Consider the following 18,564-nt stretch of genomic DNA (forward strand, 5'->3'; position numbering starts at 1 on the left):
AAACGCAGGCAGGAGGTGTGCTGAGGCTTATGGACTTGACTCAGACTGCAAAGGGTGAGCCCTGTGTCCCAGGCAGTGACTGAGCAGGCGGAGGAGGAGGGGAAGAGCAGGAGGATGTTGGTGGCGGGATCTAAATGGGTAAAAGAGGCAGGCACCAGAGGGGCTGTGGCCCCTGGGGATGCTCGGGGTCTGGTAGTGGAAAGAGGGCGGAGGATGCAGAGAGAGGCTTCTGGTCCAGGCCCCGGCTGGCGAGCCTGGCGGGGGAGTCTCCAGGATGTGTGGGATCTGGCGGCCCACGTGCCCTTGGTTATCTTGGCACTTAGAAGCAAGTGTCCACTTGGCCTCCGCCTTCTTTGTAATGTTCTTGATTTTGATACTGGGTGTCAGGCTCTGTGTGAACGAAGTTTGGGGAGGGTTTTCCAGGCCAGAGGGGTGTGTGCAGTGGGTCCCCATGGGCGCTCCAGAATTTGTGAAGTGTGGGGGCTGCTCACTTAGGGGGGAGGGGCCAACACGTGTGCAAGGAGGGGAGTCTGGCTGCCTAGGCCATGGTCCACCTGCACCTGTCCCAGGTAGCTTTGTTCTTGCCGCCGCCCCCCCCCCCCCATTCTCACTGCAAACCATCATTGGTGTGGGTGACTCAGGTGACCCTCAGGGTCTCTGTTCTCCGGAGGCACTCTATGGGATGATGGATGACAACAGGGCTTTAATCAAGGACTGGTGTGGGTTGGTCAGGATGGCAGAGTGGCCCTCGGGTGACCCACACACACTGGCCTGAATCTCCATATAGCAGAGCCATCTCTCATGAGCCATCTCTCAAGGCTCAGTCTCAGAGCCTTGGTTGCCTCACTTGTAGAGTGAGGTACAGCCCACCCTTCAGGTTGGTGTGTTCCGCATCCATGTTTTCAGTCAGTTGTGAAGCGAAAATATTTGGGGAAAAAAGTTACAGAAGGTGCCAAAAAGTAAAACTTGAATTTTGCTGGACCCTGGCACTGTTGACATAGCACTTACCTGTATTTACAACTGTTTGCATAGCATCTGTGTTGTACGAGGTATTATAAGTAACCCAGAGATGATGTAAAGTCTGTAGGAGGATGTCCGTAGGTCACTTGTAAGTGCTAAGCCTTTTTATGCAAGGGGCTTGAGCATCAGTGGATCTTGGTACCCTCTGGTCCTGGCACCAGCCCCTCCCTCTCGGGTCACACTGTTCTTTTTTCAGGAGATCTTGGTGAGGGTTACTGCCCCAGACAGGCTGCCAACCTAAGAGCAGACCAGGCAAGCCACTAGCAAGTGGTTTCTGATGGTGGAGGGTGCTGAGAGGACCACGTGGTCTGAAGAGCTGTGGGGGTGGGAGTGGGTGCTTTCAGACTGGGTGGTCAGGGAAGGCTTCCCTGAGGAAGCAGCTGTCAAGCTGAGACCTCAGTGAGAGGAGCCAGCCAGCTGTGCAGAGCCTGGGGGAGAGGAGGCTGCAGGTGCCTGGGTCCTGGGGTGACTGGGGTGGAGATGCAGGACCCCGGGTGGGCTTGCTGGGGAGAGAAAGCATGTAGAGCAAACACGTGCTCCCCACCCCCTGTAATTGGAGCCTCCCGAGTCCCTTCACTTTTGGGCTCTGTATGCCACCTGGGGTAGGGTGGGGGATGGATGGAGGGGGCGGCCCACATCCCAGGGCCCTGGGCTCTGCGCTGACCCTGCGCCTGCCTCTCTCCCCGCAGTGCACTGTCCAGGTCAAGTTAGAGCTGGGACACCGCGCCCAGCTGCGCAAGAAGCCCACCACGGAGGGGTTCACGCATGACTGGATGGTGTTCGTCCGCGGCCCCGAGCAGTGCGAGATCCAGCACTTCGTGGAGAAGGTGGTCTTCCGGCTGCACGACAGCTTCCCCAAGCCCAAGCGGGGTGAGTGCCCCCCTCCCTGGGGAGCAGCCAGCCTGAACTCCTTGGCCAGCGCTGCTCTGCCCCCGCATGGGTGCGCCCCCCCACCCCCCACTTCCCCCTCAGCTGTGAACTTGGTTGTCAGGAAAGCCCAGCAGAGGTGGTGACGGGTGTCTTGTGTCATTATCGAGGCTCCGGCTCTGAGGAGCTTCCAGAGTATGTGGCCCGGTTTGGAGGGTGGGCAGGGTGGTGTATGACCACCCCATGAGTAAGCAGGAAGTTGCTCACTGGGCCCTTGTCGGCAGAGGAGAGATGCCCTTTCCAGAGCCCCTGACGTGTGGGGCTGGACCAGAAAAGGCAGGCGTCTGGCCCCTGCCTCCTCCTCGTTTCCCCCTCAGGCTGTCCTGTGCCTGAAGGCAGAGAAACTTGTCCAGGCTGCCGGGTCAGAGGCCACTTCCTGGAGACTTTGAGGGGGAGTCGGGGAGCTCCGTGGGGTCGGGCCCGTCTGCCGCGTCACCATTTGGCACCCTGCATGAAGCCCAGCGTGTCACAGGGGTCCCATAAGTAGGCCTCGAATGGATGTGTTGATAAAGGAACAAAAGACTCTGCTCCAGGAGGGCTTTAGGGCAGGGAGAGCTGTTGCCGGGCTGCGGGGGGTGGGGCAGGGGGTTCAGGGTGAGGCTTCACGGGGTGAGAGTATGGAGCCTGTCCTGGGACCTGCTGGGGCCTGGTCCAGAGCCGGCAAGTGTCTGACTGTCCAGCCAGGAGGGGGCGTGTGTCACAGAAGTAGAAACTCCTGGTTCTGGGGGAACAGCAGCTCCAGATTCCTAGCGGCATAGTTAGTGGCCATTGTTCTTCCTTCTGGATTCTTCCATCAGCTTTCAGCTCTTCCTTTCCTTCATTTCTCCTTCCTGACTTTTCACTTCTCTTCCTTCTTCCCTCTCTCAGCCTCTTGGAGAGAGCAGATCGGAGTCCTGATAACAGCAGATACTTGGGAAGCACCTGGTAGTAGTAGTAACAATGATGTAAAGCACCGGGTAACAATAATAACACTGCATGCCACTTATCAGATGAGTTGTGCCCATGAGCTCTTTTTCTTTGCCCCACGGCCCTCTTTTACAGAAGGGGAAGCAGGCTCAGGGGTCTCAATAAGCTGCCCGAGCTTTAAAGCAGGGGTCTGTGCACCGTGGGCAGGGTCTGCCTGTTTCGATTGGCGCTTGGTCACTGACTGTGCCATGAAATAGCAGAAGCCGGGTTGTCTCCTTCTGGCCGGGTGCCTGCTTTCCCTCTCCCGTCCAGTCCCCTTCTTTCCCAGTGGTGATTCCCATCCACTCGCAGAGACTCTGACGTTGGCAGGGGTGGTGGTGCCCAGGATTCCCTTCCATGTCTCAGTGTGGAAACTGAGGTCCCAAGAGGCCTAGTCACCTGTTTGTGGTCACGTGGAAGGGGCACATTCTCCAAGCTCCCAGTGTCTGAAAAATGGGTTTTGGGTGAAGCATACTGTTTTGCAGAGGCAGTTTGCAGTCAGAGTTGAGTAGCTAAACTGTCCTTGTTTGCAAAGCCTATTGGTGCAGCCTCTGTGTAGAGGGCAGCTGCATCATGTGGTAGTAGTGGTTGTGTCACTTAAGTGGTGACTGACACTCTGCAGCCCCATGGACTGTAGCCCCCCAGGCTCCTCCGTCCATGGGGTTTCCCAGGCAAGACGACTGGAGTGGGTTGCCGTTTCCTTCTCCAGGGGATCTTCCCGACCCAGGAATCGAACCCATGTCTTCTGCATTGGCAGGTGGATTCTTTACCACTGAGCCACCCTGCATCACCTGAATTAGATGGCAGATGCCTGTTTGCCATTTGTTTAGTGATCAGGGAAAAACATAAGGTGAAGCAGCCAGTGAATTCCTTACAGGACTCCAGCCTCTGAAGTTATACTTTATGTGCTTAAAAAGTATCTTTTAAGTCAGAGTATACACCCCACAGAGACCCAGCAGGGATGTACCTGGTGGGCATCTCCACCTCCCAACTCATCATGGTGGTCCCACCCCAGGGGCAGCCTTCTAGTCCTTTCTGGGTTGTGTCCCTTCCTTACCACTTTAAAGTGGTAGAAGTGAATTTACTTCTTATTTCTAGATTTTTCACTTTAAAAAAATTTGTTTAACTTTCTAACATGAAAGCTCAGACTATTTCCTAAGCTTTGCCCTCTCACATCCCCACCAAGCGAGGGGTTTGCATTTGGCCACAGTTTGCTGCTGTATCCCTGGGGCTGAAAGGATGGGTTCTCCAAAGCTGTCGGCTTTGGCCAGGGTCTCCTGACTTTCCACTTAGGAAGAGAAGGGCAGGAGCAGCCTGTCTTCCTTGACCCTTATGCCCCTGCTGGGAGCTATACTCAACTTGGTTAAGGTTGTTCCACTCCAGGTTAGAGAGTAAGTCTAGAAGTCGGTAACTGTGAGGGTCACTGACTGTATTGATGCCCTCCACCATCAGGCTGGTTCTCTCTGAACTCTGAGTCACTTGCCCCAAGGAGAATGCTCAAGGTCACGCCAAGGTCAGATGGGATCTTTTTGGTCATCCTTGCTTAAAATTTGGCCCCGTTTTGGGACTTCCCTGCTGGTCCAAGGGTTAAGAATTCACCTGCCAGTACAGGGGACGTGGGTTTGATCCTTGATTTGGGAACTAAGGTCTCACATTGTTGTTAATTATTTGCTAAGTCCTTTCTGACTCTTTGCAACCCCATAGACTGTAACCTGCCAGGCTCCTCTGTCCATGGGATTTTCCAGGCAAGAATACTGGAGTGGGATGCCAGTTCCTTCTCTCAGGGATCCTCCCAACCCAGGGATCGAACCCATGTCTCTCACATCTCCTGCACTGCAGGCAAATTCTTTACTGCTGACCCACCAGGGAAGCTTAAGATCCCACATGCCATGGGGCAGTTAGGCACGCATGCAGCAACTGGAGAGGCCGTGTGCCACAACCGCAGAGGCCCTGAGTGCACAGCTGGAGAAAAGCCCGCATGCTGCAGCAAAGATCCAGCTCAGCCAAAAAAGAAAAGAGAAATTTGGCCCCATTTACTTGGCTTCATATTTGGCCTGTGGCTTTGTGAATACTTTTTGCTTCTTCCTCCCCATCCCTGCATTTGTCTTTTTCATCAGAGGTGCTTTGCCTTTTTCTCCATACCCCCATCATTTCATTTATTCAGTGGAGACTCCCCGCTTCCTCTGGATATTTCATTCCAGCCTCTTCCTCTTCTAATTAGAACTGGCTCCTCTCCAGACCACCTCATTAGCCATCACACTGGGATTTACTTTACTTTTCTCCTCAGGGATTCACCTGACACCCTGTGTTTTGGTTCATTTTCCTGTTTTACTGGAGTAATTTGTCAAGAAGTTTCCTAAGAGACTAATCACTGAAGCAATTTCTGAAGAAAGGTGTGTAGGGAATAAAGTCTTAGTGTATCTAGAGTGCCCTGTTCTGGCCCCACGCTTGAGTGGTAGTTGAGCTGGGTATAATGTTCCGGTTAAAGAATGACTGTCACTCAGAGCTTTGAACGTGTTGCTTTGTCATCTTCTGAGGAATCTGATGCTATTGGTTTCTCGTTCTGTTGCAAGTGATGTGTTTTTTAGTGTTTTTGTTTTCTCTCTAGAAGGACTTAAGATGGTTTTTATGACCTTTCTCGGGACTTTTTTGGTTTGTTTGTTTATCATATTGAATCTTTTTTGGTTCATTTGTTCATCATGTTGGATATTTGGTGCCCTTCATTTTAGCTCTGGAAGGTTCTCTTCTATTTCTCTGACAATTTATTTCCATCTGTTTAATTTCTGTTTTCTCTTTCTAGAATGCTTGTTATGTAAATTCTCTATGTTTAAGTTTTCTCATCTGTAAAATGGGAACAAATGCATTTGGCTCACAGTGTTGTTGAGAGTTGATGGTATAAGATTCTGGGAATACTGCCTGGCACACAGTAGGTGCTTTATGAATATTAGCTGCTTTTGACATGTGTTTAATCCACAGGGTTGCTTTTGCACCTCTCACCTTTCTTAAAAAATTTTTTTTCTTTTCCCTACATTCTGGGAAATTCCTTAGACTTTATTTTCTGGTCTTTCTGTTGAATTAAACCATTGTAAATACTGTATTTGTAATGTCTAAGAGCCCTTTCTTACTCTCTAATTTTCATTTTTGAAAGTACCTTGTTTTCATTTGTTGAGCTGAATTGACTCATTGACTTTGTTTTTTTTCTTTCCTTTTCCCATGTTCTTTGGGAGGAGCTAAGGTGGCCTTGGGGGAGCACGGGACAGCCTGGATCTTGAGCTGTGAGATGCCAGGCGGTGCAGGTTTCTGAGGGAATGAGAAAGTGGTCTGGGGTGGGCTGTATGTGATGTGCCCAGCCAGCACCCACAGAGGATGACCAAAGAGCAGGAGACCTGTTGGAATAGGGATTGGGCCTGAGGTCACCCCCACAGAGTCCCCTGCCTGTTGTCCCCTGGGCAGGGCAACTCCTGACTTCCGGGTGGGCTGACTGTCCCTGACTCTGTCACTTCCGGGTGGGCTGACTGTCCCACTGAAGGTGACCTGCTCCCTCCTGGGGACCTTGGCTTCTGTCACCATCTGGGCACCCGACACCACAGACGTGGATAATGAATGAATGTAGCATTTGGTGGCAGTAATGACTCACATTCATGCCCCGAGGTCAGGTGACAGTGCTCCTGGTGCTCAGCTGAGGACTTGGCCACTGGTGCCCCCAGGAGGCTCTGCTTCGGTGGGTCCTATGGCCAGGTCATGACTGCCCCCTCGGCCCTGGTGGGAAGTCAGGCCAGCTGAGCAAGTCTCATACCCCAGGTGCCAGCCACGTGCAAGGTGCTGGCCTGTCATTATGTTCCAGCCATTTGTGGCTCTTTTAAGAGTTACAGTCCAGACACACGTGTGTAAGGTGTTAACAGGTGGCAGGGTTTTCCTACCTCTTGGTTGCCACGGGAGAAGGTGGGGTGGAAGACATGAGGGGTGGATCTGTACTCTTCTGTTTTTCCTAAAAGCAGGAGAGCAGTGTTTTCCCATTACTCCCAGAGTGATAGCATACATGTCAGAACACTGACAGTGCATCCTGGAGACTGAGATTGGGAGATTGTTTTACCTCTGTTCTGCTGTTCTTCTTGGGTTCTCTCTCTCCCTCCCTCCCTCTCTCCCTCTTCCCTGGGGTTGCTGTGGTCCCTAGGGATGCTGTGGTTAGGTGCTGCAGTGGAACCCAGGCAGCAAGCCCCGTCTTAGACCGGGTCACTTCCATCTGCTAGTGTCCGTGTCCCTGGCCCCGAGCAGAGCCCCAAGTCACATGCTCACATGGGTGATGGCAGGAGGTGGGCACAGCAGAGAGCCTGCCCCGCAGGGAGACCAGGGCTCCCTAGGTCTGGCATCTCAGCCAAGCCTCACTTGCTGCTCTCAGTCTTGAACCCATGCGCCCTGTGGCCAGTGCCAGCTACTCTGCCTTAGCTGGTCTCCAGCCTCTTCCTGCACACTCTCCCACCCCAGGGTGGCGGGGGTCCCCTTTCTCCTGCTCTGCTTCTTCTCTCCCCTGTGACCCCTCTGATGTGGCCCAGGCCTGGGATCTCCGCTCCTGGGGAGTCAGCCTCCTGCAGCGCCCACTGGGCCCAGAGAGGAGGCAGAATGCATGTGCTTCCTGCTGCCAGGAGCTGATGGCACGTCATCTGTTTCTTTTCAGTATGCAAGGAGCCCCCCTACAAGGTGGAGGAGTCGGGGTATGCTGGCTTCATCATGCCCATCGAGGTGTACTTCAAGAACAAGGTAGGGTCCTGGGGAGTGGTGAGGTGAGGGGACCAGCAGCGCACGCGCTGCAGGGTGGATGGTGATACATGTAATGGAGACTCCATGTCAGGCGCCCGCGGTAGAGTCACAACCGTCTCTCCGTGGCGGTCGACTGGGGAGCTGGCAAGTTGGGGAGCAGCAAGCCATGGCCCCGTCAGTCATGCTAGAAGTGGCAGGGTCCCTGGCTCAGCCGTCACATGCTGGGGTGAGGCCGGAGTCCTTGGACGGTCACTGTGGGAGGAGAGGGGAAGATCTGGAAGGTACCTGGACGTTCAACGTAGGCTTTTGGTTGGAGGTGCTTGTGCATCTTTTGAACTGGAACTGTTGACGGCCTTGGGGGAGAGAGCTTTAAGCATTGGTGAATGAGAAAAGCAAGTTGTGTGTATGGTATTTATAGAAAAAAGGAATCATATGTGTGAAAGATGGTAAAGGTAATCCGGGTGGTAGGATCGCAGGAGGGTGTTCTCTCTGTAGTATTCTCTATGTGCTTAAAGTGGAAAAAAATAGAAATCATCTCAGTGTTCAGGCTGTGATAACACAATGTCACAGACAGGGCGGCTCAGAAACACCAGAAGTTGTTTGCTTAGCTTTCCAGCAGCTGGAGGTCCAGGACTAGGCGCCAGCATGGTCAGGGAAGGGCCGTGCTCCAGGTCACATACTCCTCTTGCTGTGCCCTCCCGTGGGGAAGCGCGAGCAGTCTGTGGAAGCACTAATCCCATTCCGAGGGCTCCATCCTTGTGTCCCCAGCACCATCACGAGGGGCGTGGAGTCAGCGTAGAAACTGGGGACACAGTTCAGACCAGAGCTTTTTTTCTGAAGCCCAGTACCCAGCATTTAACCACTGTCTGCCTGGCCGTGAGCCTCTGTTGCTTCTCACAGGTATGGCCAGCCGGCAGTGGTGACTTTACCTGACTCTGAATGCCTACTGGCTGGATGCTTCTCCGTGCATGCAGCTGGACTGGCTGTGGGCAGCTCTGCCACCTCTCAGGGGGGATGACATCCTGGGGGGCCCGTGGGTGCCACCGCTCACTTGACAAGCCGCTTCCTCTGAGAATCCCTGGTGTCAGGGGCAGAGCTCGGGTGCACTGAGGAACATTTCAGTGGGTATGGGATTTGATGGTGGGGCTGCAGGTCACCCTGATTTTCTGGGCGTCAAGGTGACTGGCCGCTGATGAGAGGAGAGCCCAACCTGTCTGCACAGGCACAGGAGGGGCACTGTGCCCCCAGGGGCGTTGGCACCCCGTGGCTTAGGGAGCCAGACCCCGGGAGGCCTCCTGTCACTTGGGGAGTGTGGAGGAGGGCCAGGGCTGGGGTGAGTCCCTGGCAGGTATGTGTCCAGCCCTCCTGCCCCACGGGGAGGCTGTGCAAATGAAATGCTGATCAGAACCCCTCTGGATGGCTAGGGAGATAGAGTAAGTGCATCTGGAGAAAGCAACGTGCATGGATATCTGCAGCGCTGGGCACTGGGGCCGGCGTGGAGCTGTGAGCCCGTTCTCGAGATGAGTGCTAGGTGCTCTCCTGTGCCCTGTGTCCCATGACTAGAATCCTCTGCTCCCGGTGGTGGCTTTGCCCTTAGGGCTGTAGTGGGCAGCCCTGCACTGTGAGACCACCTGGGGAGGGACTGGGATGTGGGTCACAAGTCCCATTGGGTGCACCTCGCGCTCTGCTGGGTGATGCTTATTACTGAGTACTTGGCCAGGCCCCAGAGGGCGGTCACATCCCCAGCCTGCGTGCGGGAGCACCTAGACACCCAGTAACATGGGCTGGGCTGCACCGTGATCATGGGGGCTCACTTGGACTGGCAGAGCTTGTGTTCACATACACGTACGCAAAACAGATGTGACCCAGGAATGATGGCCATTCGTGAATTCTGCTGTTTGCTTGCTTCTACAAGTGTTGTCTAAATGTGGGTCCCTTTGGAGGTTAGTAGAGCCCAGACAAGTGTGGAAAAGCAAGGGCGGGTTTACGGCAGAAGCAGCTGCTGCAGATGTGGGATGTGCGTGATGTAGGGCCATCTGGGGAGGACCTGCTAGTGGCTTCTCCCACCCCCACCCCACCCACGTAGGCAAGAGCTGCCATTGGAGTTAAGCCCTCCTCACCGTTCAGTCATCAGTTAGGTGAGCTGATCATTGCTGTGCTGAGCAATGAGGAGCAGCTGTGGACAAGCCACTTCTCTGGACCCGTCTCTCTGTCTACAAGATAGATTTCAGTCGTGTCTGCTTCTCCGGCTGTTGGGAAGATTAGGAGAGACGGAAGGGCGGGCATGTGGTCTGGTCCCAGCACGGAGTGAGTGCTTCATCGCTGGTGTCACTGCAGGGTCAGCCTGGGCACGCGGGGTGAACGGAGCAGGCAGTCCCTACGGCCTTAGGCCCCAGGAGTTGAGGCCCCAGAGATGAAGGAAGGTGACGGGAGGGCTCTCTCTCAGACGCAGGACGTTTTTTTGTGTGAGCCTGAGGCATTCTGGCTGCATCTGCCCCTGGCCATGGCACCTGCTGGGGAACAGTGGAATTCTGGGTTCCGTGGTGTTTGGCACTAGCACTTATCTGAGGCCACATTCTGTTTGACCTGTTGGCAGGATGTTCTTATACAGATAAACCACTCCTTTCCCCAAAGCCTGGGTGGAAAAAAGAGGGGTGGGGTTGGGTTCTTCTGACTTAAAAAGTTCTGGGCATCGCTGAGCTGTTTCTATTCACTTGCTTTTAATGCCAAATGCAGCATCCTTCCCAGCACCTCTCCTCTGGCTCTGGTTCTCCAGACCCCGTCCAGGTGTCCAGGAGCTTAGCTCTCTCTGCCAGTAGCCATCAAATTAGCACAGATCCTCAGGTCAGGGCTCAGCCCCACGGTGTACCCTGTGACCGGCGCCTCCTGTGCTTCTGATGGACCAGCTGTAAATCAGGGTTTTCCACAGCCCCCTCAGGCTCTGAGAGCCTGAGGTGAAACAGCTCACAGAACTCTGATCGACATTTTACTTCCTGTTTTGGGTTTAGTATGTGGGATGCAGGTCAGAAGCAGCCAGCTGGGAGAGAGGCGGGGCCTGGTGTGGGTTGGGGCAGAACTTCCAGGTCCTCCCCCCCCACCATACCTGCACCTGCACGCTCGCCTGCTCTCCCTGAGGGCTCAGAACCCCATGTTTAGGGGTTTTATGGAAGCTTTGTTAAGAAGGCATGAGTCAGTCACTGGCCATTGCTGACTAACTCAGTCTCCACCCTCCCCTGCCCTGGAGCTTGGAGGTCAGGACAGGGGATGAGCTTCTTGTCAAGACTTGGTCTTTCTGGGGACCAGCCCCATCCTAAGCCACCTAGGGGCCCACCTGGAGCTACCTCATAGAGCACAGGACCCTCCTGTCACCCCATCGCTCAGGAGATTCCAAGATCAGGTACAGAATCTGCCTGAAATTTGGGAGACCTGGGTTTGATCCCTGGGTTGGGAAGATCCACCGGAGAAGGGAAAGGCTACCCACTCCAGTATTCTGGCCTAGAGAATTCCATGGGCTGTATAGTCCATGGGGTCGCAAAGAATTGGACACAACTGAGCGACTTCCAAGATCAGGAACTAGGGTCAAAGGCCAAATGTTTTCCTATGATATGACAGTTGTAAAATAAAATTTTTACTGAGGTGAAATTCACGTCCTGTGCAGTTAAGCATTTTAAAGTGTATAATTCAGCAGAATTTAGTGCATTTGTGATGTTACACAGCCTCTCTAATGTCAAATGTTTTGTCTCCCCATCCCCACTCTCATCTCCTGGCAGCCTCTGACCTGCTTTGTGTCTCTGGATTTGCCTGTTGTGGACATTTCATGCAGAAGGAATGACACAACACGCAGCCTTTTGTGTGTGGCTTCTTTCCCTGAGCTTCATGTTCTCAGGGTTCACCAAGTTGTGCTGTGTGTCAGTGCTTCATTGCTTTTTATGGCTGAATAATATTCCATTGTTTCAACACACACCCCCACACCTCCACACATATATACAGTCGATTCTCCTTCCTCAAAATAATTACGTAAAGTTACCAGGAACACTGAGTTAGTGAAAACTGAACCTTTGCTGCAAGGGGCCTAAAGGTTAAGTTCCTGTGAGCCTCTGGTCACGGTTTTGTCAGCAGAGGGACACATAGCCTTGTTTTCTGGGCGCTTCTGTTTGATGGCTCCTTATTCACTGTTACATTGTTGACTGTTAACAGTGGACTCACAGCACCATCATTCACGCTGGCACTAAGCTTGTCTGGCAGACATATTTTCTCTGGAAGGCACCTCACAGCTCTCCTGGGATTGGGACCCCTGGACAGTACTTTGGCACTGTGCCTGGGGCCGTTTCAGACAGCAGGGGTACAGAAATGAGGGAAAGATGGCACTAGTTCACCAAGAGAAGGACTCTCATTTGGCATGAGAAGTGCATAGGAAGGCAAAGTGCGGCTTGTTCAATGGTGGCTGGGGACGACACATTTTGAGTTAATTTTTGTGTGTGGGATGAGTTAGGGTCTAACTTCATTCTTTTCCATATGATCTTTCAGTTGTCTGAGCACCATTTGTTGAAGAGACTGTTCTTCCCCCGCCGTGAAGTAACTGTAGCATCATCGTTGAAAATCAGTTGGTTGTATATGGTTCGCTTTCTCTCTGGACTCAGTTCTGTTCCATTGGTCTTTACATTTGTCCTTAGACTAGGGCTTCCCTTGTGGCTCAGCTGGTAAAGAGTCCACCTGCAATGCAGGAGACCTGGGTCTGATACCTGGGTTGGGGAGAGCCCCTGGAGAAGGGAAAGGCTACCCACTCCAGTATTCTAGCCTGGAGAATTCCTTGGACTGTATAGTCCATGGAGCCTCAAAGAGTTGGACATGACTGAGTAACTTTCACTTTCACTTTTATACTAGTACCATTCTGATTACTGTAGTTTTGTAAGAAGTTTGAAGTCAGAATATGTGGGTTTTCCAACTTTGTTGGGGTTTTTGTTTGTTTTTTAATATGGTTTTGGTTGTTGTGGGCCTCTTGGCATTATGTATGGATCTGACATTGGACTTTTCCATTTTTGCAGAAGAGACCACTGAAATTTTGACAGGGATTGCATTGAATCTATAAACATTTTGGAGACATTGCCATCTTAACAATATTAAAGTCTTCCAGACCATGGATAGGGGATGTCTTTCATTTATAGGTCTTCTTTAATTTCTTTTCTGAAATGTTTTGTAGTTTTCATGTACAAGTATTTTACTTTCTCTCTCTCTCGTCTCTCTTTTTTTTTTTTACTTTCTCAGTTACATGTTTCCCTAGATATTTTAGTCTGTTGTATGCTGTTGTAAAATGGAATTGTTCCCTTAATTTCCTTCTGGAATGTTCATTGCTGGTTTATAGAAACATAGCTGATTTGTGTGTATGTTGATCTTGTCCTCTGTAACTTCACTGAATCTGTTTATTATCTTTAGCAATTTTTTGTGGCTTCTTTGGGATATTCTGCATAAAGGATCCCATGTGCAAATGGAGCTAGTTTTACTTTTGTCCTGTCAGTTTAGATATGTTCAGACACTAAGTCGTGCCCAACTCTTTGTGACCGCATGGACTGCAGCGTGGCAGGCTTCCCTGTCCTTCACTATCTCTGAGTTTGCTCAGATTCATGTCATTGAGTCCGTGATACTGTCTAACCATCTCATCTTCTGCCGCCCTCCTTTGCCTTCAGTCTTTCCCAGCATCAGGGTCTTTTCCAGTGTGTCTCTCTTCCCATCAGGTGGCCAAAGTATTGGAGCTTTAGCTTTAGTGTCGGTCTTTCCAATTAATATTCAGGGTAGATTTCTTTTAGGATTGACTGGTTTGATCTCCTTGCTTTCCAAGGGACTCTCAGGAGTCTTCTGCAGCACCACCATTAGAAAACATCAGTTCTTTGGCACTCAGCCTTCTTTATGGTCCAGCTTTCACATCCATACATGACTACTGGAAAACCCATAGCTTTGACTATGGGAACTTTTGTCAGCAAAGTGATGTCTCTGCTTTTTAATGTGCTGTCTAGGTTTGTCATAGCTTTCCTTCCAAGGAGCAAGCGTCTTTTAATTTCATGGCTACAGTCACAGTCTGCAGTGATTTTGGAGTCCAAGGAAAGAAAATCTGTCACTGTTTTCAGTTTTTCCCCTTTTATTTGCCATGAAGTGATGGGACTGGATGCCAGGATTTTAGTTGTTTGAATGTTGAGTTTTAAGCCAACTTTTTCATTCTCCTCTTTCACCCTCGTCAGGAGGCTCCTTAGTTCATCTTTGCTTTCTGCCGTTACAGAATTCCTTTTGGTATGTGGACACCTTTTTTCTTTTTCTTGCCTCATTGCTCTGGCTAGGACTTCAGTACAGTGTTGAATAGTAATGTCAAACATGGTCTTTCTTATTTTGTTCCTGACTTAGAGGGAAAATGTTCAGTCTTTTTTTTTTTTATCAAGTATGATGTTAGCAGTGGATTTTTCGTAAATGACCTTTATCAGATTAAGAAAGTCCCTTTTTATTCCCAGTTTACTGAGTGTTTTCATGAAAGGGCGTAACATTTTTTCAAGCACTTTTTCCTACCTCTGTTGAGATAATCATGTGACTTTTCCCCCTTTAGTACTGTGGTGTATTACATCGACTATCATTCCTGGGATAAATTTCCACTTAATTATATGTATAATTTTTTTAATGTGCTGTTGGATTTGGTGTGCTGTTATTTTGACAATTTTATATTCACAAGGAGTATTGCTCTGTAGTTTTCTTATGGTATTTTTGTCTGGCTTTGGTGTGAGGGTAGTACTGGCTTCACAGAATGTTAGGAAGTGTTCCTTCTTCTTCTGTTTTTGGAAGAGTTTGAGTAGAATTGGTCTTAATTCTTTGATTGTTTGGTAATGTTTAACAGTGTAACCATCTGGTTCTGGACTTTTCCCTTATGAATTATGGCGTTGAGCATATTTTCATATGCTTATTTGCCTTTAACTTCTTTGAGGAGGTATCTGTTCAAATTGTCTGACCATTTTCTAAAATTTGGGATGTCTCCTTCCTTATTATTGAGTTTGTAAGAGTTCTCTATGTTTCTGGATATCACTGCTTTGTCAAACTTTGATTTTGCAGATATTTTCTTGGTCTATGGCATGTCTTCTCAATCACTTAATCTCTTAGTGTCCTGCAAAGAGCAGAAGTTCTTGACTTGGATGTAGTTTGGTGTGATTTTGTTATATGTATTTGTAACATAATGTTTATCTGTAACATGCTGCTGCTGCTTAATCGCTCAGTCGTGTCTGACTCTTTGTGACCCCATGGACTGTAGCTCTCCAGGCTCCTCTGTCCTTGGAGATTCTCCAGGGAAGAATACTGGAGTGGGTTGCCTTGCCCTCCTCCAGGGGATCTTCCCAACCCAGGGACTGAACCCAGGTCTCCCGCATTGCAGGTGGATTCTTTACTGTCTGAGCCACCAGGGAAGCCCAAGAATACTGGAGTGGGCAGCCTATCCCTTCTCCAGGGGAACTTCCTGACCCAGGAATCGAACCCGTGTCTCCCACATTGCAGGTGGATTCTTTACCAAGCTGAGCTACCGGGGAAGTCCATCTGTAACATAATATTTATCACTGAAGCCAATTTAAAGTGTAATTCAGTAAGAATGCGCATGATGTGAATTAAGCCAGACACAAAAGGACAAATACTATGTTATTCCACTTGTGTAAAGTTTCTAGAATAGGAGATTTCACAGAGATGGAAAGCAGAATAGTGGTTACTAGGGACTTGGGGAATTATTATTATTTTTAAATTTTGTATTGGAGAATAGACAATTAACATTTGTTGTAATAGTTTCAGGTGAATAGCAAAGTGACTCAGACATAAATATCTATTTATCCATTCTCCCCCGAACCCCCTTCCCATCCAGGCTGCCATATAACATTGAGCAGAGTTCCATGTGTTATACAGGAGATCCTTGTTGATTATCCATTTTAAATATAGCAGTGTGTACATGTCCATCCCAAACTCCCTAACTCCCTAACTATCCCTTCCCCTCCAACAACCATAAGTTCATTCTCTAAGTCTGTGAGTCTCTGTTTTGTGAGTTCATTTTTATTGTCTCTTTTTAGATTCCACATATAAGAGATGTCATATGATATTTCTTTCTCTACCTGACTCACTTCGTTTAGCATGCCACTCTCTAGGTCCATTCATGTTGCTGCGTATGGCATTATTTCATTCATTTTTATGGCTGAGTAATATTCCATTGTAGATAGGCACCACATTTTCTTTATCTAGGGAATTATTTTTTATTGGGTACACAGTTTTTGTTTCAGATGATGAGAACTCTTTGGGAATGGATAGTGATGATGGACATGATGCACACCATCATGAATATACTACATGCCACCAAATTGTACACCTGAAAATGTTTAAAATGTTAAGTTTTGTGTATATTTTATCACAATAAAAATTCATCCAAAAAAAAATATGCGCAGTGGTTTGCAGCCACTATTTCTGTTTCCAGAACTTTCTGATAATCCCAAATAAAACTGCCAATTAAATAACTTCTACCCCCAGTGCCTGGTTACCTGTATTCTACTTTCTGTCACTATGAATGTGCCTATCATAGGTACCTCACGTAAGCGGAATTGTAACAATATGTGTCCTTTGTATTTGGCTTGCTTACTTCATGGCTCATCCATACTGTGGTGTGTGTCAGTGTTTCATTCTTTTTTAATGCTGAGCAATATTCCATTGTGTGGATGGAGCACATTTTGAGTATCCTCTCATCTATCTTGGACATATAGGTTGCTTCCGTGTTTTAGCTACTGAGAATAACGCTGTTGTAAACACAAGTATACAAATATCTTAAAAGAATGAAACTAGAACACTTTCTAACACCATACACAAAAATAAACTCCAAATGGATTAAAGATCTAAATGTAAGACCAGAAACTATCAAACTCCTAGAGGAGAACATAGGCAAAACACTCTCCGACATAAATCACAGCGGGATCCTCTATGACCCACATCCCAGAATTTCAGAAATAAAAGCAAAAATAAACAAATGGGACCTAATGAAACTTAAAAGCTTTTGCACAACAAAGGAAACTATAAGCAAGGTGAAAAGACAGCCCTCAGATTGGGAGAAAATAATAGCAAATGAAGCAACAGACAAAGGATTAATCTCAAAAATATACAAGCAACTCCTCCAGCTCAACTCCAGAAAAATAAATGACCCAATCAAAAAATGGGCCAAAGAACTCAACAGACATTTCTCCAAGGAAGACATACAGATGGCTAACAAACACATGAAAAGATGCTCAACATCACTCATTATCAGAGAAATGCAAATCAAAACCACAATGAGGTACCATTATACGCCAGTCAGGATGGCTGCTATCCAAAAGTCTACAAGCAATAAATGCTGGAGAGGGTGTGGAGAAAAGGGAACCCTCTTACACTGTTGGTGGGAATGCAAATTAGTACAGCCACTATGGAAAACAGTGTGGAGATTTCTTAAAAAGCTGGAAATAGAACTGCCATATGACCCAGCAATCCCACTTCTGGGCATACACACCAAGGAAACCAGATCTGAAAGAGCCACATGCACCCCAATGTTCATCGCAGCACTGTTTATAATAGCCAGGACATGGAAGCAACCCAGATGCCCATCAGCAGACGAATGGATGAGGAAGCTGTGGTACATATACACCATGGAATACTACTCAGCCATTAAAAAGAATTCATTTGAATCAGTTCTAATGAGATGGATGAATCTGGAGCCCATTATACAGAGCGAAGTAAGCCAGAAAGATAAAGACCATTTCAGTATACTAACACATATATATGGACTTTAGAAAGATGGTAACGATAACCCTATATGCAAAACAGAAAAAGAGACTCAGATGAATGGAACAGACTTGTGGACTCTGGGAGAAGGCGAGGGTGGGATGTTTCAGGAGAACAGCATTGAAACATGTATATTATCTAGGGTGAAACGGATAACCAGCTCAGGTTGGGTACATGAGACAAGTGCTCGGGCCTGGTGCACTGGGAAGACCCAGAGGGATCGGGTGGAGAGGGAGGTGGGAGGGGGGACCGGGATGGGGAATACATGTAAATCCATGGCTAATTCATATCAATGTATAACAAAAACTACTGTAATGATGTAAAGTAATTAGCCTCCAACTAATAAAAATTAAAAAAAAAATAAAATAAAATAAAATGCGGGCCAACCAAAAAAAAAAAAAAAAAAAAAAAACAAATATCTCTTTGACACCCTGCTTTCAATTCTTTTTTAAAGTTTTAATTTAACTTTTTAATTGAAGTGTAAGTTGATTTACCCTGTTGTGGGCTTTTGGTTCTTTGGGGTACACACCCAGAAGTAGAATTGCTGGATTATGTAGTACATCTATTTTAATTTTTTGAGGAACCACCATGCTGTTTTCCATAGCAGCTGCTCCATTTTACATATCACCAATAGTACACAAGGGTTCCAGTTTCTCCACATCCTTGTCAACACTTGTTGCTTTCTCTCTTTTTCTGATAGTATCCATAGTAATGAGTGTGAGGTGGTATCTCATTGTGGGTTTTTGTTGTTGACCATGCCATGCAGCTTGTAGGATCATAATTGCCCAACCAGGGATCAAACCTGGACCCTCTGCAGTGAAAACACTGAGTCCTAACCACTGGACTGCCAGGGGATTCCCTCATTGTGATTCTTTTTTTTTTTTTCCCTCATTGTGATTCTGACTTGCTTTCTCTGATGATTAGTGATGTTGAGCATCTTTTCATCTGCTTGCTGGGTGTTTGTATATCTTCTTTGGAAAAATATCTGTTTGAGCTGTTTGCCAGTTTTTGAATTGGAGTTTTTTTTCCTGATTGTCCCCCATGACATGGGGGATCTTAGTTTCCTGACTAGGGATTGAACCTGTGCCTCCTGCCTTGGGAGTTGAGGTG

General features: G+C 48.6%; 1 protein-coding gene across 2 annotated transcripts in view; it reads left to right on the forward strand.

Annotated features, from left to right (window-relative positions):
* Positions 1 to 18,564, forward strand: part of MLLT1 (MLLT1 super elongation complex subunit) — a 64,815-nt gene that overhangs the window by 8,069 nt on the left and 38,182 nt on the right. For both annotated transcript variants that reach the window (XM_070464857.1, XM_070464858.1), the window contains exons 2-3: positions 1,710 to 1,890; positions 7,568 to 7,650. In XM_070464857.1, the coding sequence (XP_070320958.1) occupies positions 1,710 to 1,890; positions 7,568 to 7,650 (264 nt within the window). The remainder of the gene's footprint in view (positions 1 to 1,709; positions 1,891 to 7,567; positions 7,651 to 18,564) is intronic.

The sequence above is a fragment of the Odocoileus virginianus genome, chromosome 3 (assembly GCF_023699985.2).
Source record: "Odocoileus virginianus isolate 20LAN1187 ecotype Illinois chromosome 3, Ovbor_1.2, whole genome shotgun sequence".
In the NCBI taxonomy this organism is placed as follows: Eukaryota; Metazoa; Chordata; class Mammalia; order Artiodactyla; family Cervidae; genus Odocoileus; species Odocoileus virginianus.